Source organism: Anas platyrhynchos, chromosome 20 (genome assembly GCF_047663525.1).
Source record: "Anas platyrhynchos isolate ZD024472 breed Pekin duck chromosome 20, IASCAAS_PekinDuck_T2T, whole genome shotgun sequence".
Classification (NCBI taxonomy): Eukaryota; Metazoa; Chordata; class Aves; order Anseriformes; family Anatidae; genus Anas; species Anas platyrhynchos.
The window spans coordinates 838,755-862,782 of NC_092606.1; the positions used below are offsets into that span (position 1 = coordinate 838,755).

General features: G+C 43.0%; 1 protein-coding gene across 6 annotated transcripts in view; it reads right to left on the minus strand.

Annotated features, from left to right (window-relative positions):
* SGSM2 (small G protein signaling modulator 2) overlaps positions 1-24,028 on the minus strand; it is a 47,366-nt gene that overhangs the window by 17,180 nt on the left and 6,158 nt on the right. For all 6 annotated transcript variants that reach the window (XM_027471961.3, XM_027471957.3, XM_027471960.3 and 3 more), the window contains exons 3-9: positions 10,824-10,986; positions 7,989-8,150; positions 4,909-4,976; positions 4,278-4,423; positions 3,595-3,729; positions 2,897-3,021; positions 1,434-1,501 (exon numbers count right to left, since the gene is read on the minus strand). In XM_027471961.3, coding sequence (XP_027327762.2) covers positions 1,434-1,501; positions 2,897-3,021; positions 3,595-3,729; positions 4,278-4,423; positions 4,909-4,976; positions 7,989-8,150; positions 10,824-10,986 — 867 coding nt within the window. The remainder of the gene's footprint in view (positions 1-1,433; positions 1,502-2,896; positions 3,022-3,594; positions 3,730-4,277; positions 4,424-4,908; positions 4,977-7,988; positions 8,151-10,823; positions 10,987-24,028) is intronic.

Below are 24,028 nucleotides of genomic sequence, written 5' to 3' on the forward strand. Positions count from 1 at the left end.
CTCATGGATATAACCAAAAGCTTTATTCCTGTGAGAATTAGCAAGTCACATTCCCTGTTGTAAATTCTTCTCATCTATCTTCACTGTCAATAGAAACTTAGCACAAATAACAAAACCCACCCTGGGCTCTGGGTACTCTTTCAAGTGTAATGATCTGAATCTTGAGTAGAATTTTCAAAAGCGTGTAAGTGAATTAGGCTCTTCATTTTCTTTTTCTAAAACTTACTGAATGAAGAACATAACTCACCAGAGTGCTTTTGAAACTTTTATCTCTGGTATTTCTTCCTCTACGGCATTTAGAGCCACCTGGAAAATGGGAAACGTCTCAAGAGCAGGATGTGTGCCATAGCGTGGCTGTACAAGTCCCAGTCTGGTAGCTAGGTGCTGTGGCAGGACCGCCAAGTGTCTGTCGTCTTGTGCAAACAACAAAAATCATGCTGTGTATGCACCCGCACCTGTTGCTGAAACAGTCTTCTCAATGAACAACAACAAAGGCTGTCACATTTCACACCTGTTATCCAATTCCCTTTTTCTAAGAAACTGCCACAAAGCAGAGTGGTGACGCACCTGGCCAGTCAGTTCTACCCTGGACAGGCACGAAGTGTTCTGGGAAAGCTGATCCAAGTGAGGCAAATAAACCTGCACTGGCATTGCAGCTGTCCTCCTCTGCCAGCTAGGACTGTATGTTTTAACACGTCCCCATATGCCTGGGCTGGCATGGGATAACAAGTTCTAAGTGTTAACAACACGGAGGGAAAGTGATCAGTCAAGTGGCTCTTCCACTTGCCTATTTCAAAGCAGTACATATATAAGCTGTCTTTGAAAATACGCACTTAGTTCAAAAGTTCTGTTAGTCCGACTGCAGTTCCAATCTGAATGCAAATGCAATTTCTGTACGTTCATTGTCTTTGCTCTGTGATTTTGGTTTAAGGCTCGTGGTAAGGAAAGCAGTCAGAGATGCATCTTGTTCAGATCCCCCTCTCTACACTGAGTACAACGGGCTCATCAGAACTCGATGGTCAGCCACGCTCCATTTCTACAGGTTGATGATGTCACTGACGGACCTGCTTTTTTTTTTTTTTTTTTTGGTAAAGGTCAATGGATTAAAGCCCATGCTTAGAGAACCAAAGCTTCTATGTTTAATACCTGCTTCTAACAGTTTCCAGAAGTACTGTTCTGCACAGATGACTCAGAAAAAAACAGAGCACACAGGAAAAACAACATAGAAAGCAAGTGACAACTGAAGCATTGCTTGGCAAAGTTCTTACCAGGTCTTTCAGTGAAGACATCTGAAGAAGAAAAATGGTCTGCCTTCTTTTGCATTAACCCCCTAATAGGCACCATATAAAATGGTAGCAGCATTAGCAGCATTAAAATTCACCTGGCAGACAGGGGCTTTGGGGGTACCCCACGTGAAGAAGGTTTATGCTTACGTTGTTGATGGCAGTGAATGCAGACGATCTGGCAGAGTGGCACTATTAATGCGTAGTCCCAGTAAACGCTAATAGGGAAGGAAAAAGTGCAGGAGAAAAATTTTTTTTTTTTACATTCAGGAGTGCTTGTGGTTCCAAGCACCCCAAAAAAAGACTTTGCTAAGTTAATAACTGATTTTTAAATTTGTCCGATTAAGGTGCATTAATAGTCAAGTAAAAGGCAAAGGAATTAGTTCTCCACCAAACCTACATCTGATACCAGCCTTTTCATGATCTCCCTCCCTCTTCTCGCCCCTTCCTTGCTCTTCCCACCTCCACCCCCGCAGGTTAGAACAATGTTCCAGATAAGATTAAAATGTCTATGACAGACTTCATGGTGGTCTTGTAGCTGGGTTTCACAACAGACAGATTCACTTATGTCTTCTTGCACACCGGATTTTTGAGCAGAAGCATGTAAATCCACTGGGGCTCAAGCTTACAGATTAAACACTGGAAACAGCTCTGAACCCTTCTGAGAACAACCTCAACAATTTAGCATTAAAAGCAAGGACACAGGGCTTCAATAATGCTCTATTAGAAATATATATATATATGAAGTTAAAAAATAAAAATCCCAGGGTGGATTAAGCATTAGAGACCACTGTTCTGGGACTGAAGGAGACATTCTCTGAGGAAGCATACTAGCCTGGTTCAGGACTTTGCCTTCTCTTCCACTGAAGCAGAATGCCACATTAAATGAGTAACTGATCCAATGAAGGAGAATGACATTACAGGTCTCTCTTTTGAGGTTGAAATTAGCAATGCTTGTCAACTGATTTATGACCCTCTGAAGGGAGGTACTAGAGTTGTAAATGATGGAAGGTAGTGTTGAGTCCCTTCTCCAGAGCATGTGGAAAAGTGGGCTTTTGTTTTCCATTTGAAAAGGCCCTGTATCCAACTCATACTTTGCAACATCCTGCTTGTGATGTATATTACTGTATCACTCACTAATCCAGAGGGCCCTTTTTTAGACTAAATACTCTGGAATCAATTAATTTGTTGTTTTTGTTTATTTGTTTGTTTGTTTTAACAACCACCCTAAGTGAGTTTTGAAAAGTTCATTAGATGATTAGTGTGTTACTTAATTTTGAGTTTTACCATCCAGAGGCCCCCTGCAGGGTCCCAATTCATTCCAGTAGTTATGTATCTGAACTCACTTGTGGGCCTGCATCTGGGCCTTGTCTACAAATTTGTTCCTTTCCTGTTTTGGTGTTTTAAGACAAAGTGTACTACAGGACATTTGGAAAAGTCACTTAATCTGTGGTAAAACAGGAACAGAACTCAAGCTGCCTGACACCTCAACCTCTGAGTTATTCAGAAGCCCTTAGATTAAATCACTTCTGTTACACTGATGCCCTATTACCAAGTATATGAGAAATAAGCACCACGAATGCTTCCAATCTTTTCCTGAATTCAATGACTACCTTTTCTCCAGCTCTGAATCTCCGAGGGTTCCATTCATCAGCTGATTTGGAGTCCATTTTAATGTTAAACTATCTGCTGACTGATGAAGGGAGAGATACCCAGGAATTGCCTCCAAGTCATCTTTCTGTTCACAGAAACAACAAACAGAAAATGAAGGTGATTCAAGTGCATGCATGCTTTTTTCTTCTCCTGTTTATCTGCCCCCTTCACAATTCTGAGATCTTAATTCCAGCCCCCTCAATGTTGCACACCTCATCAGCCCAGTAGGTTTGGCCACAGTCAGGACATGCCAGGCCATTTTTATCTGGCCTAATCACACTTCCAGGTCCTGCACAACTTCATTATCTGTGCGCTTAAGTCTTCAGTTCAAGAAACGTATTTTTAAATTAATACAACTTACAAGATTTAGCATGACATAGTGATGGAGCACTGAAGTACCCTCCTCAGAGACATGAAGATCCTGAAAGTAAGAACTATCAACCTTGTTCTCAATGTTACATTAAGATATTTAAAACTTTTTGGCAACGAGGACAAAGCCTGTTTCACAAATTCAGTAACAAGAATAATACCCAACCACATGTGAAAATACAAGAGAAAAATGGGAAATTTGGCCCACCCTACACATCACTACATTATATATACTTTGTTTCTCTGATGGCCAGATAACACAGGTTTCTGTAAGTATCAGTGTACTTACTGGCTGGACTAAGACGTTGTTTTTGCCATACAGGAGGTGTGTTCGGGAATTCTGGTGCAAAGACTCCACATACTCTCGTGCTGAAGCAGCAAAGCGATCTTCTGATGTGCTCCCACTTGAATGCCGTTTCCGGATCTAGCACGCACACACACACACACAAAGAGTCAAGGCAGATCAAGCAGCATGGGAATGACTGTAATGACAGCCCAGTAAAACAGGAACACAGTTCCATTCAGACCAATCTCTGTAGAATGCAACTTCTTCTGGAGCCAAGAGACCTCGCAGAGAAGCAAGGTCTCCCCTCTTTCAGTTTAAGACCATTCCCCCTTGTCCTGTCATTATCTGCCCGAGCAAAATATTGCTCTCCATCTTTTTTATAAGCCCCCCTTCAGTATTTTTAAGCTGCAATGAGGTCTCCCCAGAGCCTTCTCTTCCATCCCCAGCTCTCTCAGCCTTTCTTCATAGAAGTGCTCCAGCCCCCTGATCATCTTTGTGGCCCTCCTCTGGACTCATTCTAACATGTCCACAACCTTCTTGTGCTGGGGGCCCCAGACCTGGAGGCAGTACTCCAGGTGGGACCTCACAAGGGCAGAGTAGAGGGGGACAATCACCTCCCTCCACCTGCTGGCCACTCCTCTTCTGATGCCCTGGAACTCTGAAATAGATGCATAGTAAATACCTACTCCCAGCGCTGGGCGCTTTGAAGGTGAGTCTTGGCGACCATGAACTCCATGAATCCGGTGTCGTTGAACAAGTTCATCTGCTGAAGGGTCTGTCCAGTAGTGATCAGCTGTTTTTAGCTTGGTGTACTCTAGGGCACATGGTCCAACTAAGAAAAATAGCCCAGGAAAGAAAACTGAGTCTGTTTGCACGTGTACGTAGTGTTACCCTGCTAGTCAAGAACCAAAAGTATTATTTTCCTCTCAAGCCAGGTGAATATTAATGATCACTTACTGATCCTACAGGATCAGCACATAATACAGACAGTACATGTAATATCATATCCTATTACCTAGGGCTGCATAAAAAATATTTCTGTAGGATGCAACCCTGCCAAAGCAGCATTAACAATTCCAAGCTGCTAGCAAGCATGCTGCAAAAATACCATTTTCTTTCTATTCTTTGATCTAACTGATAATTAATAGGACTGGTCTCGGAGGCAACAGAACATCATCTCCTCTATTGCTCTACTACAGCTAGCCAAACTATGTGCTAGAGATAAAAATCACCTTTTGTAACAGTTATAAAATAAAATGGCTTAAGAAACAGTGTGTTTTCTTTAGCATAATAAGAAGTAACTTTGCAAGAACTTACCTAGAAGAGAAGCAAGTATTGGGCCACAAACAGGATCTGCCAGTAAAGCTTCTTTTTCATAATATTTACTAGGAATAAAAGATTGGAGACCAGTTAAAAACACTGGCTGTTATTTTTAAAAGCTCTTATGTCTCCCAGTAGTATTAGTCCATTAACTTTAAAAATATTACATTATTGCTTAACAAAAAGTAAGCCAAAGAAAGCAAAATAGATAATGGCAGTCATATACGAGGTCATACTTAAAACATAATAAAAACTCAAACCAAATGCTCATTTGAAGTGTGAATTCAGACAACTAAATTATCTACATAAAAGGGAAGATTTAAGAGTTTAGAGTTCTAAGAGCTTTACCAAGGCTGAAAATTAAATCTAGACTGTGTATCTGTAGTGCTTTCCACGCTTGGTTTTAGTTTCAGTTCTAATGCAAAAGGAATTCCAGCAACAGAATTTAGCTGTGATTATCAAATACACTCTCTCACATAATGGGCAATAAGAAAATTGGCTACCAAAACCACCAGAAGTGGGACCAAAGGGATCCAAAACCCATACGTTTCCTGAGCTAGACAGGTAGAGGAAAAGCAGTTGCTAGGAATACCTAGAAATCACTGGTGCATGCACCTCCTCAGAAAGCTCTAACAGGGACTGACTGGCTCATGTACCAATCTCCAAAGAAGAAATGCTGTGCTGGGTTTGCAGGTAGTTAGGAGGCTTTTACCACATGGTGCGTAAAATGGAGGCACTACAGGACATAATTTAGTGATGGCACTCTGTAGGTAAAGTTTATGGCTGGACTTGGTGATCTTGAAGGTCCTTTCCAATCTAGATGATACTATGATTCTACCTATTCTTAAAGTGTATTAAAATATATTGCAAGAAAGCTATGAAGAAATTAACTCGGCCTATTTTAGACACTCCCTTTATTATTAGATAATTTCCCAAACTCTATCAGTAACATTGACTAGATCTCCATGGAGCATAAAGGGAGCCTAGAACAATCAGTTCAATAAACCTACCCGCCAGACTTCTATATTTAATAAGAGGACCACCATCCCTACTCTTGATCCACATTCTGCCACTCATCAGCTGTATAAGCTCAGGCAAGTCACTTCCTCTCAGTATGCTCCTTCTGCCTCATCTATTTTTGACACTGATCTTGAGAGGCAGGAGCTTGCCTTTTGCTAAATGTGTTTACCCAGTATATTTGATTTGAGGCTTTAGACACTAATGCAATATGGAGACAAATAACAACTCTCTGTAAGCAATTTTGCCAGTTTTCCACAGAGACCGAGAGATCCACACATTCTTAAAACATCTTGTTCATCTGTAAGGAATGTTCTTGAAACACTGTCAGGAACAATGAACTACTACAAATAGTAGCTCTTGCAGTGACCCAAAAGTCTTCCCATCACAGCAGGCAAAGCTGACTTAAAAAAAAAAAAGTCAACAAATCTAAACACCCAAATATCTCAAAATGTCATTATCTGTCATCTCTTCCACTAGATGGGGCTCGAACTCTAAATCATCTCTTCCTCAAGAACAGAGAAGCTGAAGAACTTAAACATGTAGCATTTGAGCAGTTATTTCACAAAATTGCATGAGAACAAGCCTTATTCACTGAGTGAGGTTCTCAAAATCAGACACATCCAATTAAGGACACAGCCTTAACCCATCTGCATGCATGGAGAAGCCAGTATGGGAACACCTACAATACATGGCAATGAAACAATTGTGACCTAATTCTCTTGTCACATATCAAGTGAATTATGTGGAAGTAAAAAAAAATCTTGTATCCATGTATCAGCAAACATCCTGACTCACTGGATACAAAATACCTTCAGTAACTGTGTCTGTGGGACACAGCCAACCTTCTCAGTTTCTTCTACACACAGCTCTTGAACTTGTTCTCAGAGGAACAGTTTTCTTTGAACAGCAGAAAGACCCTTCTTCCAGTTTCTTTCTTTTTAATGGCCAGATAGATCATGAAAATAAAGCTGATGACAAAGAAAACAATAATGCAAACAAAAAAACTGTGAGACAGTTCCTCTGCCCTAAGCTCTCTCCCTTGTTCAGACCCTTAGGTGTTGGAGAGCCAAGAATGTGTCCCCCTAGGGCAGAAAGACTTACAAGAGCAGCACTGTGAACAAACTGCAACGGTAATTGCAAACTGGGCAGATATACTTTTCTGGGACCAGATATAACTTTGGGGTTCCTACCTTTCTCTTCTCATGGGAAATTGTCCCCAGGGTGCTCCATAATTCTTCTTAATCACTTATGGGAGAATGGGAAAGCACAAAGGGGAGTTCAGAACCACCTCTTGGGAAACCAAAGCTAATGCTGGACAGTAGGAAATGACAGAATAGAGGACTTCTCTTTTCCCTTAAAGAGTCCCTGTGGATTACATCCGTAAAGCATTGATACTCTGCTCTAGTTTTCCAAGGGAAGTTTCACTTTACACAAAGCTCAAATTTTTGAAGAAGGAAATATGATTCAAAGAACCTTTTTGCACAATTCTAAGGTTTTACATCATTAACTTCCCCTGTTCTAACCTCATTTCCCTTCTTCCTGACATGCTAAAATTCCAAAGGGTTACTTTCAAACAAATATAAGTAAACTAAGCATTCCTGACCTACTAGAATACATTTATATTCCACTAAGTCACTGTGGTCTAGGTCCCATTAGAATTTCGGCACCTAATAACTACTGCAGCCTAAGGTGCCTTAGTGAGTGGAAAGGATCAGGGCTTCACATACTTCTGAATGCATTACTCTTTCTGCTAGCACTGTTTAATATTTTGCCAACTTTAGAAAAAAATAAAAAAACACCTTTACTAAATTGCAAGTTAGTTTTTTATCTGGTTTCTGGAGAGCTGTATGGCTGTTAGCATTTCTGTATGCCTGTACCATTGTCAAGGATTCAAAACAAGTGTTTTTTTTCTAAATGACTGAATGACTTTGTAACTGGTTTTCTCCCTACCAGATCTATTCAGTATCAAAGAAGTTTGCAGAAGACTTTTGATGAAATCAAAAGACACTTAAACACATTAGTCTAACAAACCTCTGTACTTCTTATTCTTTCCTTACCTGCAGTTATCAACAATATACTGCACAATCTTGTCAAGCACTTTCTCAATCAATGCTGTCCGAACCCATATGTGTTTGATGGCCTGAGGTGTCAGTACAGGTGTTTTACTTGTGGTTGATCCCTGCCTCTTGAGGGGTTCCTGTCCATTTGGCTGACTTTTCCTGCAAAAGGAGATAAAGTAAAATTTGTCAGAATTCAGACTCTCTTCCCCTCACTGGAAACCTTCCAGTGAAAAGAATGCTGTTGGAATACACACCATGTATGTGACAAATGCATACCTGTACACTAGCTGTGTATATTATGGTGTTAGCACTCACCACTACTGGGGTGTGGAGTCTTAGTCAGTCCCTCACCTGGGATTTTCTGAAAATCACGGCTCTGACTACTGATTCAGGATGTTTCTGTTCTGGGCTATCAATCCAAGACATCTGTAAGGACTATCTAATTCAAGAGATGCTAAACAACTTCTAAAAAAAAGCCCCCAAACAGGTCTGTATTGGGTATGTCAGTCGTCCCTAACAAAAATATCTTCTTGCTATTGAAGCTTTAGAAAAAGCCCAACGTTTGAGCTCCTCCAAAACTTCCACATACTATAGGATGAAATGAGCAGGCAGCAAATCTCTTGCAGACCACAGGCCCCAAAAGAATGAAAACACAACAAAATGCAAACTATAACGTAAAGTAAATTGCACTTGAACAGAAATTTGCTTCTTATCAAATAAAGCTTCATACTTATTTGGGAAAAGATTCTTGTCTCCTAGCTTTCTCTTGCACCTTCAAGCTCAAGCTACCCATGAGCCCACGAGGGCACAAAGCTGCTTCAGCATGAGATATTCCCACTGAGATCAGGAGCACAGAGTAGGATTTGAGATTAACACAGGCAGAGCTGTTGCAGGGAGCTCCTGCCACCCAATTGTCAGGCAGTCCTTGGGCACAGGCCCATCTTTTTATTCTCTGTAAAGCACCATGTATAGCTAGCTACAGCACAGTCTGTGCTAGTGTCTTGGCAGTGAGATCCTCTCTCTTACCACCTACAGAATGACAACAAGACAACTAAGAGATAAGCAACATCAAACTGAGAAACCAGAACTAAAGCAAATGAGCATCCAAAGCCAGCTGGGAGCTTGCTTGCAGCCAAGCCCCCTGCTTGTTCCGACAGCATAATGTAGCACTGCAACAGGCCCACTGCAGAAATGGGGAGTTCAATGCTGTCTTTTAGTGACAGGATGGCAAGCTGGTTATACAAAGCAGAATCACTTCCCAAGCTCGACTGTAAACAAGAACGTGGGCACTGCTCAGCAAGGTGGCCTCTGAACCACGCAGGAGGTTGTCACCCTTCCTGTGGAGTTACCTGCTGCCCAGCAAACCTATCTGAGGCCAGCCCAGGGGGCATTGTGCCTCAGGTACGCTGTGAGGAAGTGTTCTGCTGCAGGAACAGGGCGGTACTGTTTTCTGTAGATCCCACGTGTTATGCTTCATGCCATGCTACTGCACAGCTTCACACGGTAGAAATGCAGTTTCCATGGAGCAACAATAGTTGGGCACTGTTTTGGGTGAAGTCCATAGTACTTTGCATTTACACAGCCCCTAGTCTTCCATTAGGCCATGACAAAACCACTGCAAGGCAACACACACGTGCAGTGACAATCCCAAGTCAAGAAATAGACACCATCACTGATACCCTTCTTCCCAATATTTAAAAAACTAACTTGAATAAAACACCAGTCTAAATCAGTAGGCACATAAATAAAAAATATATCAAAACCAGGTATGTACTTGATAAAAAACTACATGAGTACATGAGGTCTGATAATTAGAAGAAGCCTAATAAAGATAAGAGCCAGAAAATTACACATAAATATAAGTGCTAATTTAAACAACTGTCAGTTATCGAAGACTTCAATGCAACACAAACACGCAGTTGCTCTCTTGACGAAACCATTTTTACAGCAAGTTGATCAAAAGGCTAAAAAGTTCCTACAATCCACAAATATGTCTTAAGACTTAGCAGTGCCACTGTACAACAGTCTGTACAAATGGGAGAAAAAATGCTTCTGTCCTGTGTACAATACAAAATATTCTTCCCACAGGCTCATGCGCTGTGATTTTGGAGCACCTCTCCTATGAAGAAAGGCTGAGAGAGCCGGGGATGTTCAGTCTGGAGGAGAAGGCTCTGGGGAGACCTCACTGCAATCTCAAGTCCTCGACTCCAGTACAAATTCAGTTGCGCACAAGCCCAGCGCATGCCTAAATGCGCTCCTCCAGTCAGTCTCTCATTGCTGTCCATGTCTTCTCGAGTTCATCCTTTCACCTACTGCTCTTTGTATCCATTAACTCAACCATTTCTGCTGTGATACCCACAAATCAAATCTGTTACTGGTTTGGCAAGAAGCGTGCCAAAGCAGCTTTTCCAGTAAGTCTGTTCTATCAGTTAAAACAGCTTTTCCAGGGAGTCTGTTCTATCAGTTCCTCTTGCCACCCACATCCCTTCCCACTAACAGTCCAAACTGGTCCATCAAACCCTGGCTGTGAGCGCTCTGTCAAATCACCAGTTATTATTAACTTTTGTTGTTTTGTGTGGGCTGGACACCCTGATCCTCTACACTACAAGAAACCACACAAAACACCAAAGACCCAGTTCCCAAGCCCTGTCTCTTTGCTAACTATCAGCTTGATGACACAAAAACATTTGTCTTATAGATACAGACACTAAAGAGTCAAAGCTACAACAAATTTGGCTAATAAAAGACTCTGCATGAACCAACAAGTCCGTAACCTCTCCAGGCTGCATACACATTGCGGGAATTTTGCTGGTCAACAGACATCAGCCTCACCTGCTTTCCACCTGCTGCTGCAGTTCCTGCACTTTCTTGCATATGTCCCCTGCTACTGCGTACGTCTTGCCAACTTTGGTGAACAGCGCAGCAACCTTGTCAGTCCGCAGGAAGCCAGCAGCCCTGCGCTTCAGCATGTGCAGGAGACATGCTTCCACAACACCTGTAAGAAAGGGAAGGAGATAAATTCATGGGTACTCCTGTCCTTCAGTCTTCTGCTTGGTGATTGTTGTCCGCTAACACCCACTGGCCAGGTGTGGAGACAAAAGAACAGGGAGATGCAGAGAGAGACAGACAGACTAGATCTCAAAATCAGATGATGCAAGTATATACCTCATCTGCAACAATAAGCACCTTGTAAGTTACAGGCAGTGGAAGAATTCCCGATTCTACTGAAAATGAACCCTGAAAACTAACCCAAGTCCCAGGCAAGACTAAATGGCATGTGGAAACACCACCTGCATGTAGCTAGCCTAGAAGCTCCAGCAGCTGAAGGACTACAGGATGTGTCTGTAATGAGCAGCATTAGTAGAGATGTCCCCTTGATTTTCAGCACTGCTACCCTACTGCTTCACTTTGCAAGACTGAGCAACTACCTGCTGAATGAATACACAAATAAGAGAAGCATTTATGAGGTATTAATAACTTCACATTTTGTGTCTTATAACTCTGGAAAAAAAATAATCTCTACTTGGCTTCCTGCTAACACATCCCTACCACATAAGTTAACCTAATGTGTGTTCTGAAAACACTACCATTTGCTCTTAAAGTGCTGAAAACAGCATTAGAAAAGCACCTGGGAAATGCGTTGTGGGATAACAATGACACTATTTTGCTTTCAACTTTGGGGGCAGATATGTCTTTAAGCTGAGCAGCAATGGATAAATCTGACAGAAGGTAAACTTTCCATGGGAATCCCTGATTTGCCTGTGGAAGAGCCAGTAGAATTAAATACTGATGGTTTGTGAATTTTAGATTGTAGCCCAGGAGAAGCAACAACCAAAAACCCACTGGGAATTGGTGTGGCAACAAAGCAACAGCGCAAATGGTCGCAGCTCCTGCAGAGCCCCGCTCTGCATCTCGTAGGAAACGCACTCGGATTGCATTTCACGAGGGTCCTGAGCAGCACGCCTGACCCTGCTCCCACACGGCTGTACCGCCCAAGCCAAAGCGCTGCCTCAGAAGACAACCACCCCTTTGCTTTTGCACCCCTGCCACGTGCAAAAGCTGAAGAGCAGCACTATTCTGTGAAAGAAAGGCCAGGAGACACGGGCACATCCCTGCCTGGCCCCTCGCAGCACCAGCTTATGCCAGGAAACATCTGCTGCAATCACAGGCCATCCGTAGGTGGCAGAGGCGCTGCCTGGCTGCCTGCAGCCTTACAAGCGGGAGCCCAGCGCTGACGCCATCCCTGCAAGCACGGCTGCTCCTGCTGGGATGCAGGGGGAGCATCTGTGCACCGCATCCAGAAGCAGCAGCGGGGGCGGGCGCGTTTGGCTGCCCCCAGGTTGTGCGAGGCCAGGCAGAGCGGCACGGGAAGAACAAAGCGATGACAGCACGGGGATGTTCTTCACAGCACAGCCCCAGATCCTGTCTAGCAACCATCACAAAGACTCTTAACTCGGCTGCTGTTTTGCTCTGCCTTTCAATTAGAAATGAAGGAAATATAAGAAGAAAAGCAGCTTTCCGGATGCCTGAAGCAACGCACTAATAATTGGTACCAAATCTGAAATGAAGCAACCTGCCTTTAAAAATAACTGCAAAGCGGCGCATTGCTGTTGCTTAGGAAACAGGCTCCCTTCCCACCTTCGCTGTGTTTTTTTTTCTTCCTTTAAAACAATAAAATATTGATGAAGCAAATTTAGTGAAAAGCATAGCAGGCACAGCTTTAATTATTCACAAACGTTGCAGCTGCCATGGAGGGCATTTCCACAGCGACTGCCCCTAAAGCTCCAGTATTTAATTATTCCATCATGACATTTCTCATCACAAGGACTTGGCGTAACATCAGTACCTGAGGGACTGCAACACACGCGTAGTGGCTATTTGCAAGGGGAAAGACACTGGGATTCACTCCTGGAAATCCTCAAAATATGTGTTCCACGGGATGAGAGATTAATGCAGCACGTCCAGCTTTATGCGTAAGGTACCCTAAGATCTGGGTTTAGGTTTTAGTCCCAGCTGTAACTTGTGTGACCTTCCAGTCGCTTCATTCGCCTCTACTTCACCACTGGACTGAGGCTAACACTACTATCTTCAACTTTTCTCACAGAGCTCCTCTATGCAAAGGAATTACTGCAGAATAGCTAATTGAATTTGATTTCACACCAGACTTAATGTGCATTGGGTTTCAAACAGTGGCTTTTATCCAGCTAAGGACAGAGATGTAAGGAGGAGAGAGAAGAGGCAGGAGATGTTAGATGCCTTCCTATTCCAACACCTGGGCAGAGGAGCAGGTGACGGGTGTCACCTCTTCAGTGCAGGGCAGCAGAAAGGCGCCCCTAACACAGCTGCACAAGAGCTGCACAGCACGTCGGGGGGCAGCTGCCTGGAAGATTCAAGGCCTTTTTGTCTTCTGCGTGCCCAGTGGCAGATGCTCTTATCTCACTGCCCTGCACCTCGTCAGCATCGCCCACAACAGCAGCATGCGTGCACATGCTCCACTTACCTTGTCTCTTTTTTTCCCCCCTTTTTTTAAACCTATCACAAAAACTAGATCTCTATTTTCTAAACAGTGGATTGAATCAGTAAAAGCACACTTGCTACAGGGAAATACATCAGCAATTACAAACTCTTCTTCCTGGAAACCTCCATGCCTCTCCTTCTCTGTGCAGAAAGGCCTCCACAAGTCCGCTGCTCTGCACTTAGGCTGCTTATGCCTCTTGCATTCTGTTAGCCTGTAAGAGAATTAGCTTGTTTCTTGACCACCTCTTGGATTTACATCAATTCTCCACGGCATGCTCTTGACATTCATTTTGTAGGCTTGTGGGAATAGGTGAAAACAAACAGAACTCATTTACCTTGCATGTAATACACCCCCTAGGTAAATCAGGTTTCTGCAAGTTTGCTACCTTTCCTTATTTATTAAGAAATCAGAAAAAGGTAATCGTCCTGCAGTTGCAAAGTGCAGAGCAGAGAGATTGCTGCCTGCAAATATAACACAGAGAACATTTCAGGGGGTATAGTTGGAAGAACCTTTCCTTATTTAAAGAAAATGAGCCATTTTTCCCTTTCTGGAATCTACCAGTCTTGAAAGACATAACAAGAGATGAAGGCTTAGCTGTTCCTGGGGGACCTGGTAAAATCACAAAGACACCAACAGGCAGTTTTGCATACAAACAGGTAGCTTCTACACACACACACATGCTTTTATTTATTTGTCTGCACACACACGGGTAAATAACTGTTGTAGGCTTTCGAAGCACAGCATAATGCAATCTCCAGCCTGCCTACTGTTGCTGTAGCTACAATGATATGTACAAGCAAAAACTGACTACAGAAGAACACAGCTACCCATTATGTGCCCACTGGAGGAGCAGCACTGTGCTTGGAAGAAAATCAACACGGCTCAGGTAATTCTTTTCTATCATTCAGCTGACAGCAGCCATCTCAAAATTCATTAACTTCAGCCAATTTTGAGGAACATCCCCCGCAGTATCCACTGCTGAATTTAATTAAGTGCAGATTTGTTATTGATTTACAACAAAAATAATCTCTGTCCCCAACAGTTTTAATGAACGTCACATTTTTATGACTTCAGCAGGGATATTTCTTGCAGGGTCAGACCGACAACTTTGCTTTTCTCCTTTTTTGCCTCTATCAAAATCTCGGCAAGAGTTAATGGACCGAGTAATAAGAGAGCTCTAGGGGTGGGTTTGGAAGGGTGGTAAGCAGAGAAAAGGCCTGTGGAAGGATCATTTATGGGATTTATTTAGCAGATGAGATTTTCCTTAGACAGGAAGAAACACCACAGCTAAATGCCTTGTTTTCATGGAAACTGGGTACAGGGAATAGAATTCATGAAGCTCAAGAAAATAAGAACAAGCGAAAAGAGGAGGATGACAAGCAGTAAGACGCTCATGATCTCCAGCCGCTCTTGCTGTACCTAACTCATCACAGATCTGCCCAGCTCAAAACCAATCTCACCCCCAAGTTACAGCATGCCATGTCACTGAGAAGTGCGTGCAGAGCAGGTGAGACACCCAGAGGTACCGCGTTCTAACCAAGAAGCAAGTGACTGCAGAGGAGATACCCAAATATGCTCCTTTGTCCCACGGGTACTGCTTTGTGCATTTTAAAGAAGGGGGGAAAACAGTATCGTATGTGCTTAAGTCTCAATCCCCTTTTAACGTCCTGTTAAAAAGAAACAAATTGCTTCATAGAACAGAAAAAAGGTAAGATTACAGTAAGCAAAGTTCAGTTAAATATTTTCTTTATAATTACAACCTCAAGATAATGCCTCAGTAGTTATGTACAATCCCTGCTTTATTACCAGGCATTCCTTGATGTGGCCATGCATCAGAGTTATCTGTGCTGATGTGTCGCTTCCATTCCTGATGTACTCCTCCAACACTCTCTTTCAGCATATATCCATTTTTCATTTCACCACAAGGTTTTGGCAACTGAAGCTTGCAGCTTCTCTGCAAGTCTGGTACATTTTAACGCTCTTATTTACAGCAGCCCCATCACGGTTATACTGGAACAACACCAGCACTGCTGACAGAGAGATTCAGCAAGGCAGTTAGAGGCACTCTTTCTGCTGTAGCTCATTCTGGCTGCTCAGCTGAGAAGTCACGATGCCTGATGTTAGGCCAATCGTGTGGGCATAAATATGTTTTCGTATTTAATTTCATTTTCCTTTCAAGCTGCAAAAGATAGACTTTTAAAAACACTTTTTATTACTTTTATTAGTATTACTTTTGCAATAAACCCCAGGGGAGGTATCCGAATGGACAGTCCTCAGTTCTAAAGATAACTCTGGCTAGGACACATCAGGGCTGGAATTTGGTGACCATTCCTCTGTAAAATCTCGAGCACTAAGTTTCAAGAACCTCAATACTCTTCTGAAAATGGAAGTGTTTCCATTAAACACTATTACGGGCAAATCAAAATAACTGAGGTTTCTCTAAATAATTGAATACGATCCAATTTGATGGCCCATGACTAACGTAAAATGTTTAGCAGAGTGCTGTAAAAAGCATAAGAAATCATATTTCACTTCTCAAGCTAAAAGCACGTGCAGTTTAAAAAATGATTTCACAACAGAGCTAATATTCACTCTTTTCTCCCCTTCTGTAACACTCTGCTCGTTACTTATAAGTAACCTTTGGGGCACAATCGAAAAGCTTTCAAATTTGTGTGAAATAGTATTTGCCTCCCATCAATTATGATAATCTCTGGTACTCTCTTTGGGCTAATGTGTTTATGAAGTGAGGTAGAACCTCTGTAAACTATTTCATAAGCATTATTCATCACTGCAAATGTTCCATTTGTTTTCCAAATAGGAACAGAAATACAGGAAAGCTCGTATTTTGTTTACAAGAGACCTGCATTTCCATAGCTGATTAACTGCACTTTCTGAAATACCAACGCCAAGGATAGAAAGCTAAAAGCATGAAAATAATAAAACGTCCATTTGGACAATGGTTATTTACATCTATTTCTATGTACATTACATCTCTGCAAGCTAAGAAAAAAAGAAAAAGGGGCAACAGATCTCTTATTTTTTTGTCAGACCCCAGAAATATGATGCTATTTAGAAGCCTTGAGACAATTTCCTATAAACCCCAAAGCATAAAGCATCTGTTCCTAATGGAACTGATTTTCAGATGAACTGCAAACCTGCGACTCCAACTGAACTGTCTGGGAACAGCTTGTTGTGCACACAGACATGCAGGACAGTTCAAAAATGAGGTCCAGGCAAGCTCCAAATCAATTTCCTGTTCCTTTCATGGAACATCTGCTAATAATTTGTCGCCATGCTTTGAAGAGGAGGCAGAGAAAGGGTTTCTATCAGGAATTTATTTCTCACCTTAAAAATGAACAAAGAAAGGTTTCCCACATTGCTACTTTCCATGATTTTACTGCAAGTTTGTGGATATTTGATATTCTTCTAAAAGCTTTATTATCTTGCAGAATATCACTGGATGAGGATTTCTGCATAAGAACTTATTTAAGAATGCATTTCTATTCCTCAGTTGATTCTATTTTCCTGTCGTAACCTTTAATCCAGTCCTGTAACTTAGGGCCATGAAGGAAAATATTTCTGACTCATGATTTTTCATTACTCGGGGCTGGCAATCATGACGCTTGGTGACTCTGATAATTGCTCGGATTTCAGGTCCCGAACGAGAAAAAGCAGAACACAAGCTCCAGAATCATAGAGTCATTGGTTCCTAATTAGATCTTCTCTTTCAAACACAATTAACTTTGTGCAAAATGGGATAACAAGTCATCATAAAGCTAATGAAGAAAACAGTCCCACAACTAACTGCATTTGTGTTGTTAACCCTTAGGCATGTTACCAGCCTGGGCTCCCAACTAGCAGCGCAGGCCCCCCCACAGCTCGGGCACACTGCTAACCCCGAGCTTCCCCAGGCTCCCGGCCTGGAGCAGTCACCAGCCACGCTCACGTTCAAAGGCCTCCCGGTCTGCCTTTGCCAGCTTTGACAGAGACATTCTGCGGGATTTCAATTAAAACTATTTGATTGCATTCCTGCAACCATTTGCAGACCCTGAAACTTAAGCACTTAACCAATCTCAGCCTGAGCGTCTGGCGGTGTGCTGCAGAAGATGCAGCCTCCCAGCTGCTGCCCTGCTGTCTGCCAGCTCCAAAAGGAACGGGGCACCAACCTCCTGTACCTGGTTAAAGCTGGGAAGTAACTGTGAAAAGGTTTGATAAAAAGGCTCTCTGAAATAAAAGCGAGAGGACTTCGTGCCTCACAGCCCCCAGCCCGCCACGCAGGCAGCAGGTCACGGAGCACACGATGCCCTGCCTGGGAACACCGGGGGTGCACTAACACGCACACGGGTTAAAGACAGTGCCTCAGGGTTGCTGAGCCCGAAGGGCAGCACTAACACCAGCCAAGTACTTCACAGAAGCCATTTTCATTCTCGTCAGTCTGGAGCCCAGCTCTGATGTAACACAACCTGTCCAGAGTCAAAAGCAGATATTCTGGTCTTGCTGCACTGAAGCATACACAGGGAACCTGGACGAGGTACTGCACACCTCAGAGAAATTATCCTGAGAAGTACGACAACATTTCCCTATCGGCTGGGTGTTACGCTATGGACCTGGAGGTCACCCCCAGAATAAAACAGCCTCTCACTGCAGTGCCCTGAACAGAGCTCGCTTTGCGCATCTCCCTCTCCATCATCACACAGGCAGAAGAGAAGAAAGTTGGCTGCTACAAAAATAAATAAATAAATACACTTAATACTCATAATGCTTTAAGAAGGAATATCATCAGGAACGAGGGGGCCACTTTGGGAAACTGTGCAGTAGCATTACACTGCCTGCTTTGGCTCCAGGGTCAACTAGACATGCGACAAGCACAGCCACCAGCATGTGAGTGCTGCAGCTGTCACCTCTCCTGCAGCACAAGGAGCTCCAAAGGACAGTGGGCACCAAGCACCACGGGAGAAAAGGAACGGAGAGCGGCAGTGACCTAGCGATAAGCCTGTCCAGTCCCCAGCACAGCTCCCGTGCAAACCCCAAAAGGTCCCAGAGGAGGTTTGGTGCCACAGCTGCATGGGACAGCAGGGGAACGCCCCCCCCACTCTTGTCTCCATTCGCATCCCAAGGACCACGTGGCAGAGGCTCACACGATGCAAATGTGCAATCCTCACAGAGGGGCTGAAGGAAGCTCAGCACAGCGTTCAGTACCGCTCTACAGCTCAAAATCAGAACTGGCCTTTGCAATTCAACCGCTTGGGGATTCTGCACTTTTTAATTAATGGGTTTAATTACTGGTAGCAGAGTTATTATTCAGGCCAAAAATATGCTTTTCATGCTGCTCAACCCTTCTCTGATTCAATTAAAAATCTCACTGAAGACGTAAGTCCTGCATGCCTTGCAGTCACCACGTTACCTTTTCTACTCGTGCACTGCTAACCTCCCTCCACAGCGCAGCAGCTACATTCACTGGGACAAGCAGGTACACTGGATTTACACCTACACAACACACGTGTTGACTCTGGTACACCTCAGCTCTCGGTAATCCACCTGATGTTTATGGCTATTATGTCACAGTATGAGAATTAATGATTATTTCACTTAATACACTCAAAATATTTACTTTGAGAGAACAAACTACCAAGACTTATTTTAAACCATATAAGAACACCTTTAAATTATAAACCAGGTAAAGCATAAATACATTCAATAAACAGTAACTTAATTACAACTCAATTCAAAGTTCACATCTCCTCTAAAACAAATATGAAGTCAATGTTAAACATTTTGTACAATGCCAGTTCTTGGCAGCATCCCTGCTACACTTAAGTATTAATTACACCAAGCAGAGCGATACAGTTAACTTCACTGAGGAAGTACTGTCTGCTCAAAGTTTGTTTTGAGCTGGAGCAGTTATCAATTTACCTTAAAAACCAAGGCACATTTACTACATTTAATTACTATTATTACAGAAGCAATATAATTTCTGGCTACATAACCCATTCATGAAGCAGCAAGTACACACCGTGCACACAGATTTCTTTCAGTCTTTTCCAGCCACAGGCTCCCCCTGCCCCTTTCTTTTTCCTCCTTCACCAAATAACACACACAAACGCAGCACAGCGTTTGGGCAATCGGGGCAGTTATTGCAGCTCTGCAGACGCAGTAAACAAGCAAAACACGAAGTGCGTTAAACAAACACCACAACGATAACGGAGCAGAGGCCAGGGCAATAAACCTCCCTTTATCTACTACTCAGATAGGTGATTTAGCTGCAAAGCAGCCCGGCTCTCACACCCGCCTCAGAGTTGGGGCTGCCGTGCTGCACGGGGGCCTGGCGTTCACCCAGGGTGGCAGGGAGCTCGGCCAGGCAGGCGGCACCGCTCAGCACCGCTCAGCACCGCGCGCCCACATCTCTGCGCTCGCTGCAGGCCCAGCAGGGAGCTTCTGCGCTGCCAGGCCCTGCCGCACAGGGTGCTGATCAGACCTCGGCTCCAGAAGTCACTTTCCAGATTTGTCAAGTTCACTGGAGAAAATGAACAAAAGGCTGCTGCTGTCCAGCCTCTTTCCAAGGCTCCGGTTAGACTTACTACAGACATCGCATGCTCCTCGCAAGAAGTCACAGCATCCTGAACTACAGGAGGAATTTATGAAGAGAAATACTGGAACTGAATATTGGGACTGATTCATAACAACAAGAAAATAGCAGTATTTGAAAATAATGCAATTTTCAGGAAGAAGCTGAAGATTTTCCAATAAGTTAGATATCTATCTCAATCAATTTAAATTAAATTGAGTTAATCTTCAAATCTCTTACTTCCTTCAAAAATCCTAAACTAATATAATTCATCCTATAAAACAATAACAACAACAATAAAAAAACACACATTCTTTATGATTTAATACGGCAATAAAACTGGGAAAAGAAAGTGAAGAAAGAAAACCAGAAGAGTTAACACTACCTATATAAAGTCACAGAAAAAAATATCACTGTCTAGACACTTACAAAGTTCTGCTTTTAAGTCACAGGGTTTTTCTTCTTCTTTTTTTTTTTTTTGACAAGATAAGGCAGTCTTGTCAAGCACAAGTTCACCTTCCAGAAAGTCTTCTGTACATTTTTTCTTTGTGAGTTTATTTATTTATTAATGAGAGGAGAAAATGAGAGTATATATTAAAAGCCGAGCTAATGACATATCTTGACTGGATACAGAATAAAAGAGACCACTTGGAGGAAACAGCCCTGTGAGATTCACATCAGCTACATGCTCTCAAAGGGAGCATGATCAACATTCAGGCAACCTTGTCTTTGGATTCATTCACAAATAAGAAATGTTTTCTGTATGAAACTGATTTAAACAGATTTCTTATTCTTTGCTTCCAGCAGCCTGTTGCTGTCAGAACTAAAGACAGGCAACCATGCAGAACATGACTTCGAGCTGTGGGTAGCTGACAGACAAACACGGGAAGTGCAATGTGCTGAACTGGAAAGCCCAGCTTGCCGGTTACTGGTAAACACACATCCCATAAGCACAGCAATAGATACAAGAAAAGCTTCCTTTTTCTTCCCTCCTTCCCGCGGAAATGTAAAGCTGGGAAGGGCTTGTGCTTCAGGTGACAATGCGGCCAGCCACGAATCCTTTAGGGCAGCTCGTGCAGGGAAGGGTGCAGGAGGAGAGCAGCAGTGTTTGTCCCTGGCCTGCAGGGATGGCACTCGGCTGAACAAGTCACGGACCACACGTAACACAATGTCAGCTGCCATTGCCAAGGCAACGGCACCAGATAACCCAAGCTGAAAACATCCACATCTAGTTCCTAACAGAAACGCCTGTCCACAAAAAATGTAAAAACTGAAACAGCTACTGGGAATTCTGCTTGAGCAAGGTGCTCGAGGTTTGTCTGTACCAATCTCCACACGTGCTGTAAATCACACACGGCACAGCCCAGCATGGTTTGCCCTTGCCAAAACACAAGCAGTTGCCGTAACAGCAGCATATCTGAAGCAGCTGAGCAATAAACCATCAATTTAGCTCGCTCTGCAGCTGCACTGCTTCTGAGACACAGATTGAGCCCCTGCCTCCAAACGTATTGAAAAAGGCCTGAAAATGAAGATCTGTGCAAGGTCATCTGATCCCCAGCTGCCCTCAGAAGACCGAAGCACACCTGCTGCAGAGGGATTAAAGGATTCTCTGTCCTTACAAACCCGTGTGTACTGTAACAAAGACGGACTTGAGGACATGGGAAAAGTGGCACTCACTATTTAAGTCCTAGTGGTACCTTTAGCCATTTAGGATCTAGGAGAGCTAGGAAATTTTCAGATACTGGTGCAAACAGGCCCTGAAAATCAACTACACCCTGTATTTAAGTGGCTCTTGCTAAACTCAGCCTTGCAGAGAGTAAAATGATTCACAAGAACTCTAAATTTATAACAAAGATTCACTGAAAATGACTCATGTACTGAGCCAATCTAATTTTAAACAAAGGGAAAAACCTCCTGAAGCACACAAAACTGGAATGGGGAAGAGAACTGCACACACAAAGAACCCCAGCCAGGAGCAGTTGGCCAACCTACTGGGAACAGCCTGTCCATTCAACTAGCCAAAGTGACGGCGGCAGATTCAGCTTCACCTACTTCTGTTTTAAAGTTAATTAAGTCGTATGCTCAAAGCAGCAACCTTTCTGCAGGTTGGAATACTTCCTTAGGACAGGTAGGATTGCTAGGCAATAGTAAGGCAGATGATGAAGAGTTCTAAGTTCTTCAGACCCTACCAAATTGAGAACGCAAACCCAAACGGCGTCACGGCAGGAGAGAGAGAGAAGTATTAAGATTTTACAGCATTCCTAATTTTGGACAACCAAATTCTAACAGAAATAGCTGCCACCCCAGTACCCCTTACATCAGCATTGCAGCACATCTTACAGGCTGTAATTTCAAAGAGAGAACAGACACACAGCACTAAGAGCAATCAGAACAAACAGGCAGCCTGCAGCAAGGACACGGAACACGGGTTTCTTCACCTGCTCCTATCTCAGGACCATTTCCCTGAGTTACTCCTTCTCCTCTCTATAATATAAACACGCAGCAGATTACAGGAAAATACTTAACATAATGACAGATGCAAAACACTGTATATGCAGAGCACATATGACAAAGAATACGGTCATTCATGTAGTAAATCTGGGATTTCTTGTTTCAAACAGAATTGATACAAGAGCCTATATTTGCCAAGTTCTTCATGCATCCAGGAAAGCCCCAAGCAAGTGTGAAATACTGATGAATGGTATCAGCAGAAAAAGGTCACTGTTCTCAGAATTCTGTGTTCAGTAGTGCGTCAATACTTACTGCTCTAAACAATCCACCTATCTTCAAAGCCAAATCTAACTTCCACTCTTCTTAACCTCTCCACTGTCATTAACATATAACCGGGTATGTTCGGCTGCAAATGCTCCATTCTGTGCAACCCAGAAGTGTTTAGATGATGGCTATTCTCCAATTATTCTTAAGCATCGCTCTGAGTTAGGTCTTTGATTTGAAGCATGAGGAGAAAGAAGCCAAGAGTTCACAGATGAATGTGCCTCTAGAACTGTTCATAGCTTTAATTCTCAGTGATACCTTTTTGTGGTATTTTTCCACACACTGAAGTCAGATGGATAGTGCTAAATTTTTATTTAACACTAGCCCAGTAAATAATGGGCTGGATTACAGAAGTGTAGGACCAACATTCAACGGTTCCTTTTCAGGCACCTGAACAAAGTGACTAAGTCTCCAAAGGAGTACTTGGTATGAACTCCTGGGAGCTGGCCCCTACTGAGAATCCTGCATCGGAGCATTCTTTATCCACCAGCCCACACAGGGTCTGCTTCACTTCATCATCACAATCCACACGCACACAAATCAGTCTGCAGGAACCAAGAGAACAACAGCCAAGTTTTGTAATTTATTCAGCCTTTGATCTTTTCACAGAGAGTTCTGAAACACCAGCTGTCTTTGATGGATGTGATATTATCTCCGAAGTTTTATTTTCTTGTTAATTCTTGGTAATTTCCAAAACACAGCCATGAGGAAAGTTACCAGCACAATGGCTCACTGATTATATTTAAAAATATACAAGAATATCCACAGTGACAAAGCCTAGACCCTCAACCTCTCAAATGCACCATTTTTGTAACATAGCATTCAGGTCACAGTGGAGAGCAGAGAAGTGTTGTGAAGATCTAAAACATGCCAATTACCCAGTGTGGTGATGCTGGCTATGAAAGTCACTGAGGATCACACAGATTTCTGTTTTCTGTTGTTGCTCTTCTTTTAAAAGATGGCAACAGCTCTTTCAATAGCTTTCTGGGACGGACTCTGCCACCTTTACTCAAAATGAGAGATCTTATTCTACAAATAGATTGAGAGAACTTACAGAACAACGTGCCTTTACCTGGAAGGCAGCTGCCAGACTTGAACCCAAGACTGCGAAAACTTTATCTTTTGCAGGTTATTCTCTGGGTTGCAGCTTAATAGTCACTTATCTCTGAATGCATACTT